At 46.0% G+C, this 21,423-nt stretch overlaps 1 protein-coding gene across 1 annotated transcript; it reads left to right on the top strand.

The window, feature by feature from the left end:
- The first annotated feature begins 13,276 nt into the window (after positions 1-13,276).
- KCNJ9 (potassium inwardly rectifying channel subfamily J member 9) lies at positions 13,277-21,423 on the top strand. The gene is made up of 3 exons (XM_075193311.1): positions 13,277-13,662; positions 15,378-16,325; positions 19,358-21,423. Exons 2-3 carry the CDS (start codon positions 15,410-15,412, stop codon positions 19,675-19,677), a joined length of 1,236 nt encoding a protein of 411 aa, XP_075049412.1. The 5' UTR covers positions 13,277-13,662; positions 15,378-15,409; the 3' UTR covers positions 19,678-21,423.

The following is a 21,423-nucleotide window of genomic DNA, read 5'->3' as shown; positions in this document are numbered from 1 at the left end:
GAGATGAGACAATGCGCAGGTCAGAGGTAGATCTAAGAGGGCGGGTGGGAGAGTATTTGGATATGAGATGTGAGATGTATACAGGGGTAGTGTTTTTGAGGGCTTTGTAGGTAAGGGTGAGTAATTTGAATATGATTCTGGAGGACACAGGGAGCCAGTGTAGGGATTTGCAAAGTGGTGCAGCAGATGTGGAGCAGTGAGATAGGAAGATCAATCTTGCAGCAGCATGTAGGATGGATTTGAAGTTTGGATATATGGGTGTCAGGAATGCCAGATAGCAGAAGGTTGCAATAGTCAAGACGGGAGATGATGAGAGAATGGATAAGAGTTTTGGTAGCATGTTGAGTAAGAAAAGGGTGTATTCTGGCAATGTTTTTAAGGTGGAGTCGACAGGACTGGGAGATGTGAGGAATAAAGGAGAGGGTGTAGCCAAGTATGACACCAAGGCAGTGGGGCTTGGGAGACTGAGGAAATTGTGGTGGTATTGACAGTAAGGGAGATTTTAGGGCAGGTGGTGGCTCTGGCAGGAGAGACATGTGCTTTAGGTAGCGTTGGGACATCCATGTGGGGATAGCAGAAAGAGAGTTGGTTACACGAGATAGTACAAAAGGAGAGAGGTCAGGGGAAGAGATATAGATTTGGGTGTCATCAGCATAGAGGTGATATTGGAGGCCGAAAAAGCGAATTAGTGCCCCAGGAGAAGAGGTGTACAATGATAAAAGTAAAGGGCCAAGAACAGAGCCTTGTGGGACCCCAACAGACAGTGGGAGTGAAGGCGAGGATGTGCCCGAGGTAGAAACACTAAAGGAACGGTTCGAGAGGTACGAAGTGAACCAGGAAAGAACTGTGTCACGAAGGCCAATGGAGTGAAGGGTGTGTAGGTGTTACGAGCCACCGCGGCTCCGGGCACTGCCACGACTCGTTTCCTGTCTTGTCTCTGAGTCCCGGCCGTCGTCATGACGACCAGGAAGTCATTTCCTCCCGGCCGTTGCCTAGGCAACAGTCCGGACGCCAGCAGTAATCAGCGCCGCTTCCTGGCATCTAGGACAGCCGGGCGCGTGCGCATGTGCAAAAATAATCATAGCCCAGCTGGGCTAAGTATTCCCTGCTGTGCAGGGCACTGTTCATTGACCCCTGCATGTTTATAAGGCAGGAAGGGACATGCTCTTCCTGCCGGTTATAGTCCCTGCATCTGCATACTTCCTGCTGTGCTGTGCTGCTAGTATTGCTGTACCTGATATTTCTCTCCGTTGCCGACCTCTGCCTGGATACCTGACTACGTTTGACTGCCTGTGCCCCTTGACCTATTGCCTGGACTCTTACCTGCTGTTTTGCCTGTGACCTCTGACCTCAGTTTGTCTACTGGATACGCTGTCTGCTGCCGGGCCTCGACCCTTGCCTGAACTTCACTCCACTGTTTGCTCCTGTACTCTATCGCTAGGTTCTCCCCAGTCAGTGCACAACTCAGGACCCTCTGTTGTCTGCAGCCAAGTCTGTCCCCACCACTAGGGGCTCCAGCGAACACCAGACTACAGAGCAGACTCCGGGTTTTGTGGTGCTGGCTGTTGGGGTTCCTAACAGTAGGAGAAGAGGGTGATCAACAGTGTCAAAAGCAGTAGAGAGTTCCAGGAGAATAAGTATGGAGAAATTACCATTAGATTTTGCAGTAAGTAGATCATTGGTCACTTTTGTTTCAATGGAATATTGGGGGCGGAAGCCTGATTGCAGAGAGTAAAGAATGGAATGAGAGGAGAGAAAGTAAAACAGGCGTTTTTACACTAATTGCGCAAGTAGTTTGGAGGAAAAGGGGAGGAGAGAAATATGGCGGTAGTTGGAGAGAGAGGCTGGATAGAGAGATGGTTTCTTTAGAATAGGTGAGATGAGCGCATGTTTAAAGGAGGATGGAAATGTGCCAGTGGAGAGAGACAGGTTGAAGAGGTGAGTTAGAGGTGGGCATGTAGTGGAGGATCGGGAGCAGAGTAGTTACGAGGGAATAGGATTGAGTGGACAGGTTGTAGGGCGAGATGATAAGATGAGTGCAGAGACTTCATCTTCAGGTACTGGAGAGAATGAATTCAGGGTGGATTGGGGAGTGTAGGGAAAGGTGGGTGAAGTGAGTGGAATTTGGCATGAGGAAATATCTTGTCGAATTGTGTCAATTTTGTCTTTAAAATAGGTGGAAAATTGATGGGCAGTGAGGGAGGAGGAGGTACAGGTGGGCAGAGAAGTGAGTTAAAGGTGGCAAAGAGGTAATGTGGGTTAGAAGACTGGGTGGATATTAGAGATTTGACGAATGTTTGTTTGGCATTTGAAAGGGCAGCGCTGTAAGATGAAAGGATGAATTTATAGTGGAGGAAATCAGGATAGGAACGAGATTTCCTCCAGTGGTGTTCTGCAGTGCGGGAGCATCGAACACCTTTAGGATGAATTGGACCACTGACAACAAGCCAAGCCTATTCACCCAGCATCAGTGCCCGTCCTCACCATCACCTAGCATCAGTTCCCGACCCCACTGTCGCCCATCATCAGTGCCTGATTTCACTATGACCCAACATCAGTGCCGGCCTCACTATCACCTAGCATCAGTTCCCGACCCCACTGTCGTCCATCATCAGTGCCTGATTTCACTATGATCCAACATCAGTGCCCGAACTTACTATCACCTAGCATCAGTTCCCGACCCCACTGTCGCCCATCATCAGTGCCTGATTTCACTATGACCCAACATCAGTGCCCGAACTTACTATCACCTAGCATCAGTTCCCGACCCCACTGTCGCCCATCCTCAGTGCCTGATTTCACTATGACCCAACATCAGTGCCCGAACTTACTATCACCGAGCATCAGTTCCCGACCCCACTGTCGCCCATCATCAGTGCCTGATTTCACTATGACCCAACATCAGTGCCCGGCCTCACTATCACCTAGCATCAGTTCCCGACCCCACTGTCGCCCACCATCAGTGCCTGATTTCACTATGACCCAACATCAGTGCCGGCCTCACTATCACCTAGCATCAGTTCCCGACCCCACTGTCGCCCATCATCAGTGCCCGATTTCACTATGACCCAACATCAGTGCCCAAACTTACTATCACCTAGCATCAGTTCCCGACCCCACTGTCGCCCATCCTCAGTGCCCGATTTCACTATGACCCAACATCAGTGCCCAAACTTACTATCACCTAGCATCAGTTCCCGACCCCACTGTCGCCCATCCTCAGTGCCTGATTTCACTATGACCCAACTTCAGTGCCCGAACTTACTATCACCTAGCATCAGTTCCCGACCCCACTGTCGCCCATCATCAGTGCCTGATTTCACTATGACCCAACATCAGTGCCCGAACTTACTATCACCTAGCATCAGTTCCCGACCCCACTGTCGCCCATCATCAGTGCCTGATTTCACTATGACCCAACATCAGTGCCCGAACTTACTATCACCTAGCATCAGTTCCCGACCCCACTGTCGCCCATCCTCAGTGCCTGATTTCACTATGACCCAACATCAGTGCCCGGCCTCACTATCACCTAGCATCAGTTCCTGACCCCACTGTCGCCCATCATCAGTGCCTGATTTCACTATGACCCAACATCAGTGCCCGAACTTACTATCACCTAGCATCAGTGCCCGTCCTCACCATCACCTAGCATCAGTTCCCGACCCCACTGTCGCCCATCATCAGTGCCTGATTTCACTATGACCCAACATCAGTGCCCGGCCTCACCATCACCTAGCATCAGTTCCCTTCCCCACTGTCGCCTATCCTCAGTGCCTGATTTCACTATGACCCAACATCAGTGCCCGAACTTACTATCACCTAACATCAGTTCCCGACCCCACTGTCACCCATCCTCAGTGCCTGATTTCACTATGACCCAGCATCAGTGCCCGGCCTCACTATCACCTAGCATCAGTTCCTGACCCCACTGTCGCCCATCATCAGTGCCTGATTTCACTATGACCCAACATCAGTGCCGGCCTCACTATCACCTAGCATCAGTTCCCGACCCCACTGTCGCCCATCATCAGTGCCTGATTTCACTATGACCCAACATCAGTGCCCGGCCTCACTATCACCTAGCATCAGTTCCTGACCCCACTGTCGCCCATCATCAGTGCCTGATTTCACTATGACCCAACATCAGTGCCCGGCCTCACTATCACCTAGCATCAGTTCCCGACCCCACTGTCGTCCATAATCAGTGCCTGATTTCACTATGACCCAACATCAGTGCCCGGTCTCACTATCACCTAGCATCAGTTCCCGACCCCACTGTCGCCCATCCTCAGTGCCTGATTTCACTATGACCCAACATCAGTGCCCGGCCTCACTATCACCTAGCATCAGTTCCCGACCCCACTGTCGCCCATCATCAGTGCCTGATTTCACTATGACCCAACATCAGTGCCGGCCTCACTATCACCTAGCATCAGTTCCTGACCCCACTGTCGCCCATCATCAGTGCCTGATTTCACTATGACCCAACATCAGTGCCCGGCCTCACTATCACCTAGCATCAGTTCCCGACCCCACTGTCGTCCATCCTCAGTGCCTGATTTCACTATGACCCAACATCAGTGCCGGCCTCACTATCACCTAGCATCAGTTCTCGACCCCACTGTCGCCCATCCTCAGTGCCTGATTTCACTATGACCCAGCATCAGTGCCCGGCCTCACTATCACCTAGCATCAGTTCCCGACCCCACTGTCGCCCATCATCAGTGCCTGATTTCACTATGACCCAACATCAGTGCCGGCCTCACTATCACCTAGCATCAGTTCCCGACCCCACTGTCGCCCATCATCAGTGCCTGATTTCACTATGACCCAACATCAGTGCCGGCCTCACTATCACCTAGCATCAGTTCCCGACCCCACTGTCGCCCATCATCAGTGCCTGATTTCACTATGACCCAACATCAGTGCCCGGCCTCACTATCACCTAGCATCAGTTCCTGACCCCACTGTCGCCCATCATCAGTGCCTGATTTCACTATGACCCAACATCAGTGCCCGGCCTCACTATCACCTAGCATCAGTTCCCGACCCCACTGTCGCCCATCCTCAGTGCCTGATTTCACTATGACCCAACATCAGTTCCCGACCCCACTGTCGTCCATAATCAGTGCCTGATTTCACTATGACCCAACATCAGTGCCCGGTCTCACTATCACCTAGCATCAGTTCCCGACCCCACTGTCGCCCATCCTCAGTGCCTGATTTCACTATGACCCAACATCAGTGCCCGGCCTCACTATCACCTAGCATCAGTTCCCGACCCCACTGTCGCCCATCATCAGTGCCTGATTTCACTATGACCCAACATCAGTGCCGGCCTCACTATCACCTAGCATCAGTTCCTGACCCCACTGTCGCCCATCATCAGTGCCTGATTTCACTATGACCCAACATCAGTGCCCGGCCTCACTATCACCTAGCATCAGTTCCCGACCCCACTGTCGTCCATCCTCAGTGCCTGATTTCACTATGACCCAACATCAGTGCCGGCCTCACTATCACCTAGCATCAGTTCTCGACCCCACTGTCGCCCATCCTCAGTGCCTGATTTCACTATGACCCAGCATCAGTGCCCGGCCTCACTATCACCTAGCATCAGTTCCCGACCCCACTGTCGCCCATCATCAGTGCCTGATTTCACTATGACCCAACATCAGTGCCGGCCTCACTATCACCTAGCATCAGTTCCCGACCCCACTGTCGCCCATCATCAGTGCCTGATTTCACTATGACCCAACATCAGTGCCGGCCTCACTATCACCTAGCATCAGTTCCCGACCCCACTGTCGCCCATCATCAGTGCCTGATTTCACTATGACCCAACATCAGTGCCCGGCCTCACTATCACCTAGCATCAGTTCCTGACCCCACTGTCGCCCATCATCAGTGCCTGATTTCACTATGACCCAACATCAGTGCCCGGCCTCACTATCACCTAGCATCAGTTCCCGACCCCACTGTCGCCCATCCTCAGTGCCTGATTTCACTATGACCCAACATCAGTTCCCGACCCCACTGTCGCCCATCATCAGTGCCTGATTTCACTATGACCCAACATCAGTGCCCGAACTTACTATCACCTAGCATCAGTTCCCGACCCCACTGTCGCCCATCATCAGTGCCTGATTTCACTATGACCCAACATCAGTGCCCGGCCTCACTATCACCTAGCATCAGTTCCTGACCCCACTGTCGCCCATCATCAGTGCCTGATTTCACTATGACCCAACATCAGTGCCCGGCCTCACTATCACCTAGCATCAGTTCCCGACCCCACTGTCGTCCATCATCAGTGCCTGATTTCACTATGACCCAACATCAGTGCCCGGCCTCACTATCACCTAGCATCAGTTCCCGACCCCACTGTCGCCCATCCTCAGTGCCTGATTTCACTATGACCCAACATCAGTGCCCGGCCTCACTATCACCTAGCATCAGTTCCCGACCCCACTGTCGCCCATCCTCAGTGCCCGAACTTACTATCGGCCAATATCAGTGGCCAAATGCTTTTGTGGCTGAGTTGATGTAAATCTAGTGGAAAGCTTTCCCAGAAGAGAGTTGGCAGTTATAGCGGCAAAGTGGGATCCAACTCCATATTAATGCCCATGGTCCACAAGGACATATGCAGGTGATGTATGGGTGTCCACATACTTTGGGCCGTGTAATGTATGAACAATAAGAGGCAGCCGTGTATATTTCCACTGTAGTATGTGCTAAGCGTGGGCTGTGTCACTACATTTACTCCAGTGAATGTTTGTAAAAAGATTGTACCAATCCCAGCATGGCCTCTGGAGTAAGTGCGTCTCATGTGGGCACACGGGGTGGGGTCACAGAAACAGGGGACATTTGTTGGATATAAGACAGCTATTGTTCCTATATCTAAACCCACTACTTTTCCATAGAGAATATTGTTGTATTTCGTTCTCTGATCCCAGTCCGTGATGTGGGTGGTGGACAGTGGGTTCGGAGATAAATCCAGACATGAAATAGTGTGAAGGACAATCTGCAAGATTTTCCCTGTAGACAGGAATCGTCGCCCCAGTCCTGCACTTGTTCCTGGGAGAGATGGGGGACTCCTGACCTCCAGTGGATATAATCTCCTGAGAAAAGATCTGACAGATGCACAGTGTATGGGAAAGCGGTCACAAGTTACCAGTCCTTGTCTGGGAAATATATCGGACAAATTCTATTTACAGAGAGATGTATGCAATGTTCATCTTTGGCCAGTGGAGGTCACTGCAGCTCCACTTCAGGTGTATGTTCAGCTGCAAACCAATTATCATCCATTATGTTACGCAGTGTGATCTGTGTGACTGGCCTGTGTTCCTCTCTCCATGATACAGTGTTATTTACTGTAGAAATATGTATTTATCTTCATTCTACTCTTTATGTCTGGAATATATGACAATATGATGTTGTTGCTGTAATACAGACAGATTGTCAGCCACAAGATGAGTCCATTATAGGAGCACAAATTAATACCTGTACATAAACGTTGTATCGTACACATTCACTGACCCGTGAGAGGAGCACATGACATTTGCTATATAAAATATGGGGAAATACAATTTTTCTAATTATTATTACTATTATTATATGATATAGCATCACCTAATTTCATAGAGCCGTTCAGTGGAAAAATAGAGCATAGAACATTTTAGATAGATGACCAACAAGCAAAATACAGAACAATAAGGGCAGGATGCGAAGTTGAACATACGTCTGTGAATTCTCTCTGCACATGCCCAAAAAAAAATCCTGCAAGTACCTATGCAGCGTTGCATGCATCCACCCTTGCGCCTAAAGAGGCTTTTCGAGGGAAGGAAGAGGCATAAAATGTTTAACGGTTGATGTTTTCGGATAATAAATCGCCCCTGTTTGCAACCCTCCTTACAAATTACTAATAAATAAAGGACACAGAAGAGAAAACAATAAGCAGTTCGGCTAGGACCAATTCTCCTAATATGACATTGAGGGTCATTTACCCTCTCAATATCAATACATGGGGAGCCATTTCACCAAGGCGCACCCCTATCCTTAAACTTGGATAACCCTTGCCCCAAGCATCCATGAATAGCATTCCTTTTGGACTGATGGCATGCAACCAACAAACCCGTCACCTAGAGCGTTGCCTGTCCCGAAACAAAAGCTTGACTCTTCGAAGGGAGGCATGTTCTACCGTTATATAAAATTAATCTAATGTGCACCCACCGTGCATAGTCTGCTGACTGCTCAATGCTTTCCGTCCACCTCTGAAAATTCCTCCACACCCTCCGGGGAACTATATCGGATCAACAAATATTCAATTCAGGCCATAAGGTATGTAACCAAGCCAGGTCAGTTTGTATATGCAAAAATTAAACCCATGGACTTAACATGGCCAAAATCATTCCCCCAAGAAGGATTACCAAAACAGTCTACACCCCCTGCCTAATGACTTCCCTCGTCACCATGCTCTAAATCCTGCCCAGCGCAAACCACACTGAGCCAACCAGGAAACTACCAGAGGACCAGGAAAGAAGGAAGTGTCAGCCACTGTCCGGTTGTTGGGGAATGAAGAAGTGGTCAAGTTTCCACATCCAGGCCTCCGATGAGCTGTAAATCATGAGGAAAACTCCAATGTCAATCACAAGGAAGCGCACAGAAAAAAGTATGCGTCATAAAGCGTCAAAGTAAGAAGAACCTAGAACAAAGAACAGGAGGAAGAGAAAGAACAGCCAGAGGACAAAGAACAGGAGTCACACGCAAAGGTAAAAACCATGAAAATCCTTGTGACGATCAGGCCCACTTTGGAGGAAAAATCAAGTAAAATCGATTTGCGCCCTTCCTAAAGCAACAAGCGACTAAACCCCTGCATCACCCTCAGGCAGAAAGAGCAACCACACATCTGCGCCATGAGCCCTAATACGGGCAAATGCAGTAACAATTTTCATCTGGCAAACCGCACTATTCCTCTAGGGAGAGAAAGTAACCCATCGTCCCTTGGCCAGTGGATCAGTCTTGGACTTAGTCACTTTGCAGGAGGAAGTGGCAATAATAACTTGCTTGGCTAACATACTCGTGGATGGCGCTAAGATGGAAAATGCTATCAATTTACTCAATTGCAAGGAGCCAAAAAACAACATAACACTGTGCCAATGCGAAAATCCCGAGACAAATCAACCTGCCTGTGGAGCTTAGCAAAGTAGGAGATATCTGCCAAGGCAGTGGACCTTGCCACCTTGGTCCTCCTGCTCTTGTAGTTAGCACAAATGAAAGAAAGCATGCACTAGTGCAAACCTGTCCGAAACTTGACACACTCCTACCAGGCCATCCTATACATCTGGGTGTAGGGGCAAGCAATAGTTCAGCGAAACCTTCTCTGCCAGCTTGACAATCTGCCAGACATAAACAGGACAAGTAGAACCAATGAGTGCTGCATCGGGCACTAGAGCCCTAAACTTATCCCAGAACCCACGTGACATCAGCCAACCCGTTAACGACACTCGAAACATGTCTGGCCTGAAAACTATCAGAAAGCGGGCACTGCAAAACTAGTCTGTAATCTGCTTGCCCTTAAACATAGGCATCCACCACTCAACCGCCACAACAATTGGAAACACCTCGAGCAGGACCAGGTTAGCAGTCCATCTGGAACTAACCCAATCCCCCGGCCAAGATGCGGAACACCAAACACCGGTAAAATGTACCCCAAATAACCCTACAGCCCCCCAAAAGTTGTAACTCCCTATTGGATACTGGGGGCTCGGGCTATAAGTGTACCCTGTTAAAATCCTGTAAAAATACATCCCAAACCGCCAAATGCTCCCTTATCTCTTTGGAAAGGGAAATCCAGCAGTGAGGTCTGGTAAAACCCGCAGTCGCCGGTTCAGACTTACAGCAAAATATCCTACCCATAGGAATAACTCAATAGGCAAAATTTAAAAGGCCCAAAATAGACTGTGCCTTCTTAAATATCACCCTTGGGGACTCCCTAACCTCAGCAATCGAGTGCAGTTTGCAGACCTTATTGGTGGGCAACTGATAGGGCCCTCGAACCGTGCCAATCTTGATGCCCAATTAAGACAGACGAGTATTGGGAGCCTCGGTTTTATCACAAGCAACGGGGACCCCCAGGGAACAAATCAGTGGAATAACAGAAAACAAGGTGTCTGAATATGTTGTGGACTGACCAGTCCCCATCACCAGGAAATCATCTCATTAAGGGGTGATAGCGGAATGACCCGTCACTGCTTCAGAGTGCCATCCCACTGGTATTGACCTGGACTTTCTCGTTGCATGTCAGGCCGCATTGGAAGGCCAAGTGACCTGACATGCATGCTGGGCAGAAGTATATCCTTCCACCTCAGACCACGCCATCAGCCACGTGACTCCTTGAGGCTGAGCGACGGTCACAGGGTGGAGACGGCCGGACAGGTAAGTAAGAAGGGGTAGGGGGCAGCATACCACGGAGGCAATGTCTTCCATGAGACTAATGTAGGGGACTAGAGATTTAAAATCATGTTGTGGCAATAGAGATGGAGGGAATGTTGGAGCAGGTAAGGACAGCGGACAGAGAATGAAAGTGGAGTGAAGAGAAAAAGTGGTTGATGAAAGGAATGGAAGAAAAAAATGTAAAAACAAAAGCCAAGGGAATAAGTGAGATGAAAAAGAAGAGCAGGGGGCAGATAATAGAGAGAAGGGCAAAAAAAAAAAAAAAGAGACTAATTCAGTTGTCTAGAGAAATTGCATAGACAATTATCATGTAACTGGGCCTGCATACAGGCAGGCAGTACCCACCAGCCAGGGAAATTTATAGTGTGGCCAAAGTGCCCACCCACAGTCACACAACATGGGTGTACCAAGGCTCACTTTGTCTGTCTACTTTAACCCCTTTAGAGAGAGGACAAATAAAGTTACGGGCACACACCACAGCTTTTAAATTCCCTCTGGTTTAATCATCCCTCGGTTATAATTTAATGTGTACATACACAATGTGTTTTTATAGTCTATCTTTCTTGCATACACATGTTCTGAGCTAATGGCACGCATATGTGTAGTTTTTAAAACAAAGACTATACCGCATCGGTCGTCAGTCGACACTTACACCTGTCCTGTAGCTGTTGCAAATGATACGTCTGAAACCAAGTGTACTTATGAGAAGTCCAGGACTTGACTGTGCCGTATATGCACGCCCTTACTGTACATTGCCTACGTTAGTCCATCCCTACCCTACCCTGTTCCATCTCTCAAGTCATAGGCAGTCGTAAGTGTCACTTGCGTTCAGACATGACTTACATAATTGCGTTCATTGGAGTAGGGATGAGCGGACTCGAATTCTCGCAATCCGAGCCCACCCAAACAGTGCAGATCCGAGGCCGATCCGAGCACTGTTCGGGAACTTCCTGGCGGCAAACGGAGCCAAACCGAGACTATGACATCCAAGTCTCGCGTCGGATCTCGCGAAACTCGGATATCATAAATACTCACCTTGCGGGCACCATCTTCATTCTGGCTGTGATCACTCGTGAGGGAGGTTGTAGTTAAGGAGCTCCTGATCAGTTTAGTTGTTCTTTGTGCTTTGTCCAGTGCTCTGTCCTGCTGAGTCCAGTGGTGCTTTTGTCCTGTGCTCTGTCCTGCTGAATCCAGTGGTGCTGCCTGTGTCCTGTGCTCTGTTCTGCTAAGGGCATAGTTATTTCAAATTTATTCTAAAGTTATAAAAAATTTAAAAAATAATTATAAAAAACTTGTACAAATAAAATGTAAAAAAAATATAATTTTTTTTAAAAAAAATTATACAAAAATAATTGAAAAAAAACATAAAAAAATTAGTTTAAAAATACTAGGTACTGCTATTTAAGTCAAACTACGTTCACTGTTGCTGCTGTACCAAAAAAAACTAGGTACTGCTATTTAAAAGTCAAACTACTTCTCTGTTGCTGCTGTACCCAAAAATAATAGGTACTGCTATTTAAAAGTCAAACTACTTCTCTGTTGCTGCTGTACCCAAAAATAATAGGTACTGCTATTTAAAAGTCAAACTACATTCACTGTTGCTGCTGTACCAAAAAAAACTAGGTACTGCTATTTAAAAGTCAAACTACGTTCTCTGTTGCTGCTGTACCCAAAAATAATAGGTACTGCTATTTAAAAGTCAAACTACGTTCTCTGTTGCTGCTGTACCAAAAAATACTAGGTACTGCTATTTAAAAGTCAAACTACGTTCACTGTTGCTGCTGTACCAAAAAAACTAGGTACTGCTATTTAAAAGTCAAACTACGTTCACTGTTGCTGCTGTACCCAAAAATAACTGCGGCCTTAACAGCTATGTTGGTGTTAGACGTGCATCCGGTGTCCGTCATCTGTGCAGTGGAATTCAGACCAGTTGGAGGAGGTATTGTGGCCCCGGTACCAAATTGGGTACACTACGCAGTCCAGAAAGCTACCTCGGTGCAACGTTTTGGACTAAAAACTATTGTGAGGTGTGAGGTGTTCAGAATAGACTGGAAATTAGTGGAAATTAATGTTATTGAGTTTAATAATAACGTAGGAGTGGAAAAAAAACTGGATTTTAGCGCTTTTTATGCTTTTTTAAAAATAAATCAGAACCCAAAACCCTAAATCAGAACCAAAACCTTTCGTCAGGTGTTTTGGCAAAACAAATTAGAACCCAAAACCTCAAGCTAATCAGAACCCAAAACACTAAAAGTGGCAGGTGCACACCCCTACATTGGAGTAATGTCCTTTTTTGGGCATGTGTAGAGCTATTTCATGCAAGATATCACGGATCGCACATGAACTTACGTCCGAAAATGAATCTGGCCCAATATGCACCCCGTCCTCTTCGTTCTCATTCAGTATCACCGATGTGTTTTGTAAACTGTACATTCTGACCACAGAATCCGGAATGATGGTAGATGTACAGTACCAGGTTATTACACAAGTACCGATACCATTGATATTAAGATAGTGTAGTAGGTTACATCAGCTACTACTGGAGGATGATGAGAGCTGTAGTCTGACAATATCTGGGTAATTGAAGACCACAAGGATTGACCACATTGATCCTGCAGGACGTATACTATAGCTGATAGAGAGGAAATACTAATGATGTGAATGGATCAGAGCAGATCTTATATCTGGCCCTGAATACAGTTATCTGGCGGAAATAATTAGGCTGGGAGAACAATAACAGTGAGGCGTGTATTTGGTTTATACATTTGCTCAGGAATTCTATGGAGAATTCTCAGTCACATGTCTGTTGCTAATTCAATCCTAGGGAACATTCACAGTTTCGGCACTCGTTAGTTCACTGTTCCACGTCTACAAACGACCTCCTTCTTTCCTGAGAGAGAGAACAAGCTCCCTCACCTGTCACTCATACACGAGACTCCCACCTGCTCACTCCAGCTTACAGTCCCCGCTTTTATCCCTCATCCTCCTGACACGGGAAGAAAGGCAGGGACTAAGCATCCTCTCACACCCCCTCCACAGACAGGATTTCTGCAGCAAGACATCAGCGGGGGAACCCTTCAAACTCCTGTCTTCTCCCTTCACCCTTTCTCCCCGAGGCCAGATGGCTATAATTAGACACCGTGGTCACACAATGGACCTGGAGAACACGATGAAGGAGTCGGCACAATCCTTCCATCTCACCAGGTAAGAATGAGCCATTCCTACCCATCTCCCATATCCCTTCATTCTGTATAGATAGATAGATACATTCAATATGGGCCGTTACACGTATTCTGCCAAGGAAGAGTTTACAAGATCATTCGTCTGCAACACTTTATTTTAATCCTACAAAGCACAAGTAGTCGTATACTATGAATAGATATTGGGACGTCAAGTTGACGACTTGCAGATAATGTTATTGCACAATGGGGGTTTTCCTGCAGCAATATCTGTTCACCCCTGACCCAGCTGCTGGTCCTTTATTGTCATAGCAAATACTGAGCACAATTCTGAATGATCAAGCCTACGACGTGCAGATCCCAGCGTGCGTCAGCATCTTCACACGTTATGTAACAGTTGGGGTGTGAGTTACGGACGGGTGTCACGGATAATGAAAGGGGCGTAATATGAATTGGAGACAGGACGGGGATGACGCTCATTACATCTTAGTTTTCAGGTCCTTATAGACGACATTAGATCTGAAAGTGGTTTCCATGGCAACAGCTGAAGCAGGGGTGTCTGGGAAACGACATGACATATATAGATTTTAGATTATCGGCTGATGCTAATTTTAGTAAAATTCAGCTGGGACTGTAGACGACTATTTAACCCCTTCCGTGCTGCAGTTATTGATGGCAAGCCCCTGGGAGAGAGAGTGTTGAAATATGGGCACGGGACACTGTATACTACGTATATAAAGCATTGATAGATGGTATTAGGTCTGCATATGGAGCATCTTCCACTGTATAACAGAACCCATGTTCTGATTATCACCCCACATTACCAGGATTTCTCTACCGGTCTCACCAAGCATATAGGGGTACGGTTATTGACCAGTGAACTCAAGTGCACGAACATTGATCCAGGATTCGGGGGTGATGGCTGGAAAATGGGTGACTGTTTTAGCTCTGGAGCGGCGTTAGTTTACTGTGGACATGGAGATGAGGCGCAATTGTCGATATTCTGACTCTTGACCACACACACACACACTGTACAAAAGGCCACACAAGCCTGGTTGTGTTGTGTAAATTACCCAGTTTCATACCGCGCATTCACGCCACAAATACGATATGTGTACGTCATTACTAAGATTTTTGCGCCTCCTTACACCTGAAGGGGAGGGAAGGGGCGTACAAGCTTAGGATGAACAGGCTACGTGACATTAAGACAGGGGGATCCCATGATGAGGGGCTCCCTGTCACTAGCCCAGTCTGCCATAGCCTAGTCTGGTAGCAGCCATGTTTGTCCTCCTCACACATGGTAGGGGGGGTAACCACAAAGCGGACAATGATGAAGAACTGGTGTAAAACATGCTCACAAACTTTAAAAATGTGGGTACTAATACAAGCACAAAGGTACAATTTCTCCACAGCCACTTTTACAGATTTCCGGATAATCCTGGTGATTTTAGTGAGATACAAGGGGAGAGGTTTCATTAAGATATAAAAGTGACGGAGGAAAGGTATCAAGGCAGATGGGACAGACACGTGATGGCAGAGTATTGCTGGAGCCTCCAACGTGATTGTCCTGATAACCCACATAAAAGAAAATCGTACAGAGTTTTACTATGCATTAATTGTAAACAGACCTGTATTCAACGTAAATGAGGTCCATTATGCTTACATTTAATTTATAGAAAATGATTACTGGTTGTGAAGTCCACAATAAATTGGATAACTGATTGTTTTCTCTTTGTGTAGACAATAAATATCTGGTTTGGAATTTTGTTACAATGGCCAAAGACAACAATGCCTTCACCGTCGTCCCTGGATCTACTGTCACGAATACCAAACCATCACTCTCTCGTCCTTCCAAATTAGCTGAAAAGTTAGAGAAAGCAGACAGGAAACTGCGACGTCGGCAGCGTTACGTAGAAAAGGACGGGAGGTGTAACGTTCAGCATGGAAACGTTAGGGAAACATATCGGTATATTACAGACATCTTCACAACGTTGGTGGACTTAAAATGGAGAGTTAGCCTTTTGGTCTTTATTTTCGCCTATGCTATCACCTGGCTTTTTTTTGGGGTCATCTGGTGGTTTATTGCTTACTGTCGTGGGGATTTGGATCACTTGGAGGACCAAGCATGGACACCTTGCATCAAAAACCTCAATGGGTTTGTTTCTGCGTTCCTCTTCTCTATCGAAACAGAGACTACAATTGGTTATGGACATAGGGTGATCACAGATAAGTGTCCAGAGGGAATAATTTTACTTCTCCTTCAAGCCATTCTTGGTTCCATGGTCAATGCCTTCATGGTGGGCTGCATGTTTGTAAAGATCTCTCAACCCAACAAAAGAGCCGAGACTTTGGTCTTTTCTTCTCATGCCGTGATATCTTTACGGGATGACAGACTATGTCTCATGTTCCGAGTGGGAGATCTACGCCAGTCGCACATTGTGGAGGCCTCAATAAGGGCTAAACTCATTATGTCCAAACAAACGCAAGAAGGGGAATTTATTCCGCTCAACCAGACAGACATCAACGTTGGTTTTGAGACAGGAGATGATCGGCTTTTCCTGGTTTCACCACTAATCATCAGTCATGAAATCAACGAACAAAGCCCATTCTGGGAAATGTCCAAACGACAATTAGCAAAGGATGAGTTTGAGATCGTCGTGATCTTGGAGGGCATGGTGGAAGCAACAGGTAAATTAAGAAAAACAAAAACAACGAGATTTTGGGGTCAAAAAAAAAGTGCCCATTATTTACCCACTTTAGTCCCTTTTCTCTTCTTTCTCTGGGACTATATTTCTTGAGTATTGGTTACATTTCCGAGGAAGCAGCCAATCAAGCTCAGGATAAAGCCACCAGTCTACGGTGTATTCTATTTCTTCACAGAATAATTACAATAGTCACAGTATTGGAACAATATATATAGTTACAGCAGTTTCCACTTTATTGTATCAAAGGAGTATAATATTAGCACAGACAGAGGGCACTCAGTACTATAGATCAAGGCAAGATGATGTAAGAATTAGAGTAAATTAAAAATCTTTGTGCAACATATCAGTGGAAAATCTACTGTAATTAGAAATAGAAAGAACCATTAGAATTTATAATAATACCATATCCAGAGGAAATCACTATCCCAAGGCTTCCTCATAGTTGTGGCTGGCTTGTAACCTGGTCTAGCCAGGCTCCTTATTACGGAGTCTGGAATAGATTGGTGGTTAACCGGCACATGGTAGGAATCTCAGCTCACTCCGAGATTTGTGAGAAATAAAACACTTTTATTTTAAATTCTACAGCAACATTTCCAATAAATAGTAAAAGTGGTAACACATAAAATAACAATCAAATAAAGTAACTAACTTTAATCCCCCTCCTGAGACTTAAACTAGCAAATGGCTCAGAAACGTCCTGGGGTTTGTATCCCGCACACTGCTGTTATTAGCAGTCTACACAAGGCCGTAGACCCTCCCCGCTTTTGGTGGGCCCACTCCAGCTACCAGAATCACAGCTGTCGTGGGCCTCACCTATGCAGTCAACAATGGGTGTTGGCCTGCCATTGGATAAGGCATCTTGGAGATGGGTTGAACTGATCAGGGGCATGAAGAAAGGATATCCCCCTCCCATACTGTCCACTCGGGGGCTCCAATATGACTGGAATAGAGACAATGAGAGAGAGAGAAAAGGGTCAGGATAAGATAGTGGGGTTATGTGCATGATTTAACCCCTTGGTATATTTTTCTCTTAAGTCCCACCATCCTGCGGAAAGCAAACACAACGGAACTATGAATGGGTTTGATGGACAGGTCAGCACACATTGGAAATCAATTTCTGGCTTCATGTGTTCTGCAAAGGGGGTCATGACCCTTAGTGACATGGTCCAGGCATCCCTTACATTGCAGCCATAAATTCTGAATAACTACCTCTTGGTGATTTGTGATATCGGGTACAGTAGCGGATATACCCGGCTATAAATGCCTTAATTACAAATACTAGTGTATATACCACATGCACCTTGCAAAGAACTGGAGCAACATCCGAATTAGATCAATACTTGTATGGTCTCCTGCAGACTAGAGCGACCCTATTAGTACAATTGTATGTATTTCACTCAGATTCCCACTGAGCTGGAGGAGAAGGGCAGCGTCCAACCAGAGTGTTCTGGCTGAGAAGATCTGAGGGTAAATTTAGGGCTATATTTAATCTAAGCCTTTTCCACCTGATAACACAAAACATCAGCTAAAAAAATATCAGTGTTTTAAGCTCTGAACCTAATCACAAAGGTTAAAAGTTAATAACTTCAGTGATTGCAGAGATCACTTGCTATGCTAATGCATTTCTACAATGGTACTTATAAATAGGGACAAAATAATCGGGATGAGACAGTTGGTTGGAAGATCAGATTAGACGGAGTTCCATAAGGGGAGTACCACCGTGTCAGTCGCCCTTCCAGGAACACCGGAGAATTTATCATTTATTTTACTACCATTTAGCTGTAAATGCAGACTTCAATTTCACAAAAATCCAACCAAAAACTCATTTCCATATTTTCGAGATTCTTTAATAACCCAAAAGCTCAAATAGTTTCATATGATTAATACTGTATTCACTATAGTATAGTGAGTATTTCCCAGTTTCTATATCCAAGACTCGGTCTGTATATGTAAACACAGCCCAGTGACATAAGCCTGAGCCAATGTAAGAGGAACTGCTGTCATAAGAATAGGCTGAAATGCAAATACCAGACCGCTTCATTATGCTGCTTCTGCTATTAGTTAGGGAATTGGGGAACTTGCATTTTTATTTTCTCATGGGAGCGTTGTAATCTTCTAAATAATACAGATATAAGACACTAGTAACAACAACCCTACACACAGGCATATACAACGCAGTGTTATTTCCGGGACGTCTATGTATCATTGCCCCAGGAAGGTCAGAGCGAGCCTGTACTCCGGTAATATCGGGTCCATGGTCCGCAGTCACCGGTTGCATGTTATCACTGGCCTCTCTTCGTCCATTGTAAGCGTACACAATGGTCTAAGTCCCAGATCTCCTGTCCTCCTGACCACAGGATGGAGACACTTCAATCAATGCATCCTTAAGGCTAATATAAACCTACTGTCCCCAGTTACCCTCAGTAAGACGATCATGTTTTACTTGCAGCAGATCGGCGTAGAGAATGAACACAGTAGAAATTGAATGGCGGATGTAATAGGGCCTTTTATATCCAAATACTGACACAGTAAAATAATCGTCAGGACAAGCGTCTACAATTCATGGAACGCAGTGAGAATTTACTGGTGATGGCATCACTAGCTCTGACAGCAGCGCATCACCTGCGACACGTTCCTTCCATGACCGCTGTGTTCAGATATGATAGTTACATGCTAGAATAAACACTAAATACACATACTGCAAACTGAATACTAACTTTACCAATATTATGGAGACCACATAATGAGCCACCGTTTGACAATTGGTGAAAGGTGCCAGATAGATATAACATACAAGTATACGATCAATGGTTTAGAAGGCGATGACACAATCTATTCACTTTTCCTTTGCCGTGTCTGCTGCCATCTTGCATGCGACCATGCCCTTGTGTGAGACCTATTATTTAGAACAGGCAAGATTGCATTGTTCCGTTCTACTGGTCGACCTTTCATTAAGACAAGAATCATAGTGTACAGGTCAATTTTCACAGCATTGTTCAATGTTCCTCATTTCAGGGATGACGTGTCAGGCGCGGAGTTCTTATCTGGTGGACGAAGTTCTCTGGGGTCATCGTTTCATGTCGGTGCTCAGCCTGGAGGACGGCTTCTACGAGGTGGACTACAACACCTTCCACCAGACTTTTGAGGTTCCCACTCCATGCTGCAGTGCCAGAGAGATGGCTGAAACTGCGGCCAGAATGGACGCTCACCTCTACTGGTCCATCCCCAGCCAGCTGGACGAGAAAGTAGAGGAAGGGACAGAGAAAGAGGACTTGGGCAAGCAGAGAAATGGCAGCGTGAACAGCCCTGAGAGCGAGCAAGTACTTGTGGAGTGAACGTATTCATCATAAAGACGCTTCAGAGATTTTCTGAGAGTGTTGTATGGTGATGCTGAGGAATGAGCTATTAGGTTGACCAGTGCGTCTGAGATACAGGACATTAACACTACACACTCCGACGAAATCTCCTTATCACCGTTCAAACTGTGGACCCTTCATAATCCCGTAGTATAAAACCAAAGTGACCAGTTCATAGTCAACCGCTGGTACCTGGAAATTAAAAAGATGAATGACTTATACAAGGTCAGAAAAATTGTGATTCAGGGCTCCAAACTCTTCATTTGTTTATGAGAGGAGCTGTAATATTGTTATATTGTCGCCCCGCAGCATTGTCCACACTCCCATCAGCGTAGGGTTACCACCGAGAGTATCTAATAATACAATACAGAGCAAGGTGCACTCACGTCTCTCGCTGACATTTGTCCGATTATATTGATTCATTATCACTCTAGCGATAGCCGCACAGTGTGCAATCTGGTTGTTGATCCCGATCACCGAATTACCAGATTTGGCCACACTCAGAATGGGCAGATTACAAAATATCTGGTTGTTAATGTAGCAAGCGGAACAGGGGAAACACTCTTTCAGTTTCCCGTTTCCAGGTCAGCCTCTTATCTATTGCATGTGATGTCAGGGGTCAATGTGCTCTCTCCAATCTATTCTGAACAGAATGGATTGAATATCAATCATTTAGAGAATTAGTAACATCCAACCTTTATCTCATTATAATACTCCATCCTGCAAAACATAAAATAGTGTTTTACATGTGACCCCATCGTTTACCATAAAGTGATTTATCCCATATCCCAATCACCTCAATCTACTAGTAGCACCCTGAGTCCATACTGTGCAAATGATGGGTGACTGTAACCAGATGGGCTTACTCTGCCACCTGGTCTTCATTCTCTACAGTTTATTTGAGATTTTATTGCTCATCTTGTGGTTCCCTCTTACCGTCAGTAACCTGATGTTACTGACCACTCGTACTAGTGGTTCTCATCGACCAGACAGAGATTGCGATTGCCAACATCACGCTAGATGCAGGAGGATACCGCTGCCACCACCAGGCTTCTTCAGCGGCACCTCTTATCTGTAGGTCACAGGATACAGCAGGTGACATGCAGGATATCTTGTAAGCACCAGTCTGTGGTACTGATGATTCGGGTATGAGGGCGACCCAGCCACAATGATCCATAAAGGCACGCAGGAAAATTAGGGTGTGTATTACATTTCCACTGCTGTGATTAAGTAATTTTCCAACGTGATCAGAGTGTGCCCAGCACTATATTCAGTCTCTAATCTCGTCATTAGTTGTTTCCTAATTCATCTTTCAAATCCACCCCCTTCTAATAAGAAACCTCACTCCGATTAATGATCATTTTCGCCCACGTTACTCCTATGAACACTCACTTTGTTGCACAAGAGCTTGCTCTCCCCTCCTATCGCCTCGTATTGTTCAGTGGGATCCCACAACAGTTCCGCTATATGAATGGATCCAATATTTGCCAAAAACTGACAATCCACAAGATAACAGTTAACTCTTCCCTGCCTGGACAAGAGCAACGCAGTAAAGGTTAATGTGAGTGAGGCATGTTGGGACGCTGATACGGTTATCTGCCCTTAAAACCTGTAGAGCAGGAATTATATAAATGATATACAACCAATACATACCAACCGGATTTCCAAATATTGTACCAAACAAAGTGTTTCATTATTATTATTTATTAAAGAGACTGATTCATG

Source organism: Mixophyes fleayi, chromosome 12, assembly GCF_038048845.1.
Source record: "Mixophyes fleayi isolate aMixFle1 chromosome 12, aMixFle1.hap1, whole genome shotgun sequence".
NCBI classification, from domain to species: domain Eukaryota; kingdom Metazoa; phylum Chordata; class Amphibia; order Anura; family Limnodynastidae; genus Mixophyes; species Mixophyes fleayi.
This window is presented reverse-complemented; position numbering and strand designations above follow the sequence as displayed.

Excerpts from the sequence above, each read along its gene's own strand:
- KCNJ9 (XM_075193311.1), top strand. The coding sequence starts at position 15,410 with ATGGCCAAAGACAACAATGCCTTCACCGTCGTCCCTGGATCTACTGTC. Across the intron at positions 16,326-19,357 it reads GGGCATGGTGGAAGCAACAG|GGATGACGTGTCAGGCGCGG; the intron begins GTAAATTAAGAA and ends TCCTCATTTCAG.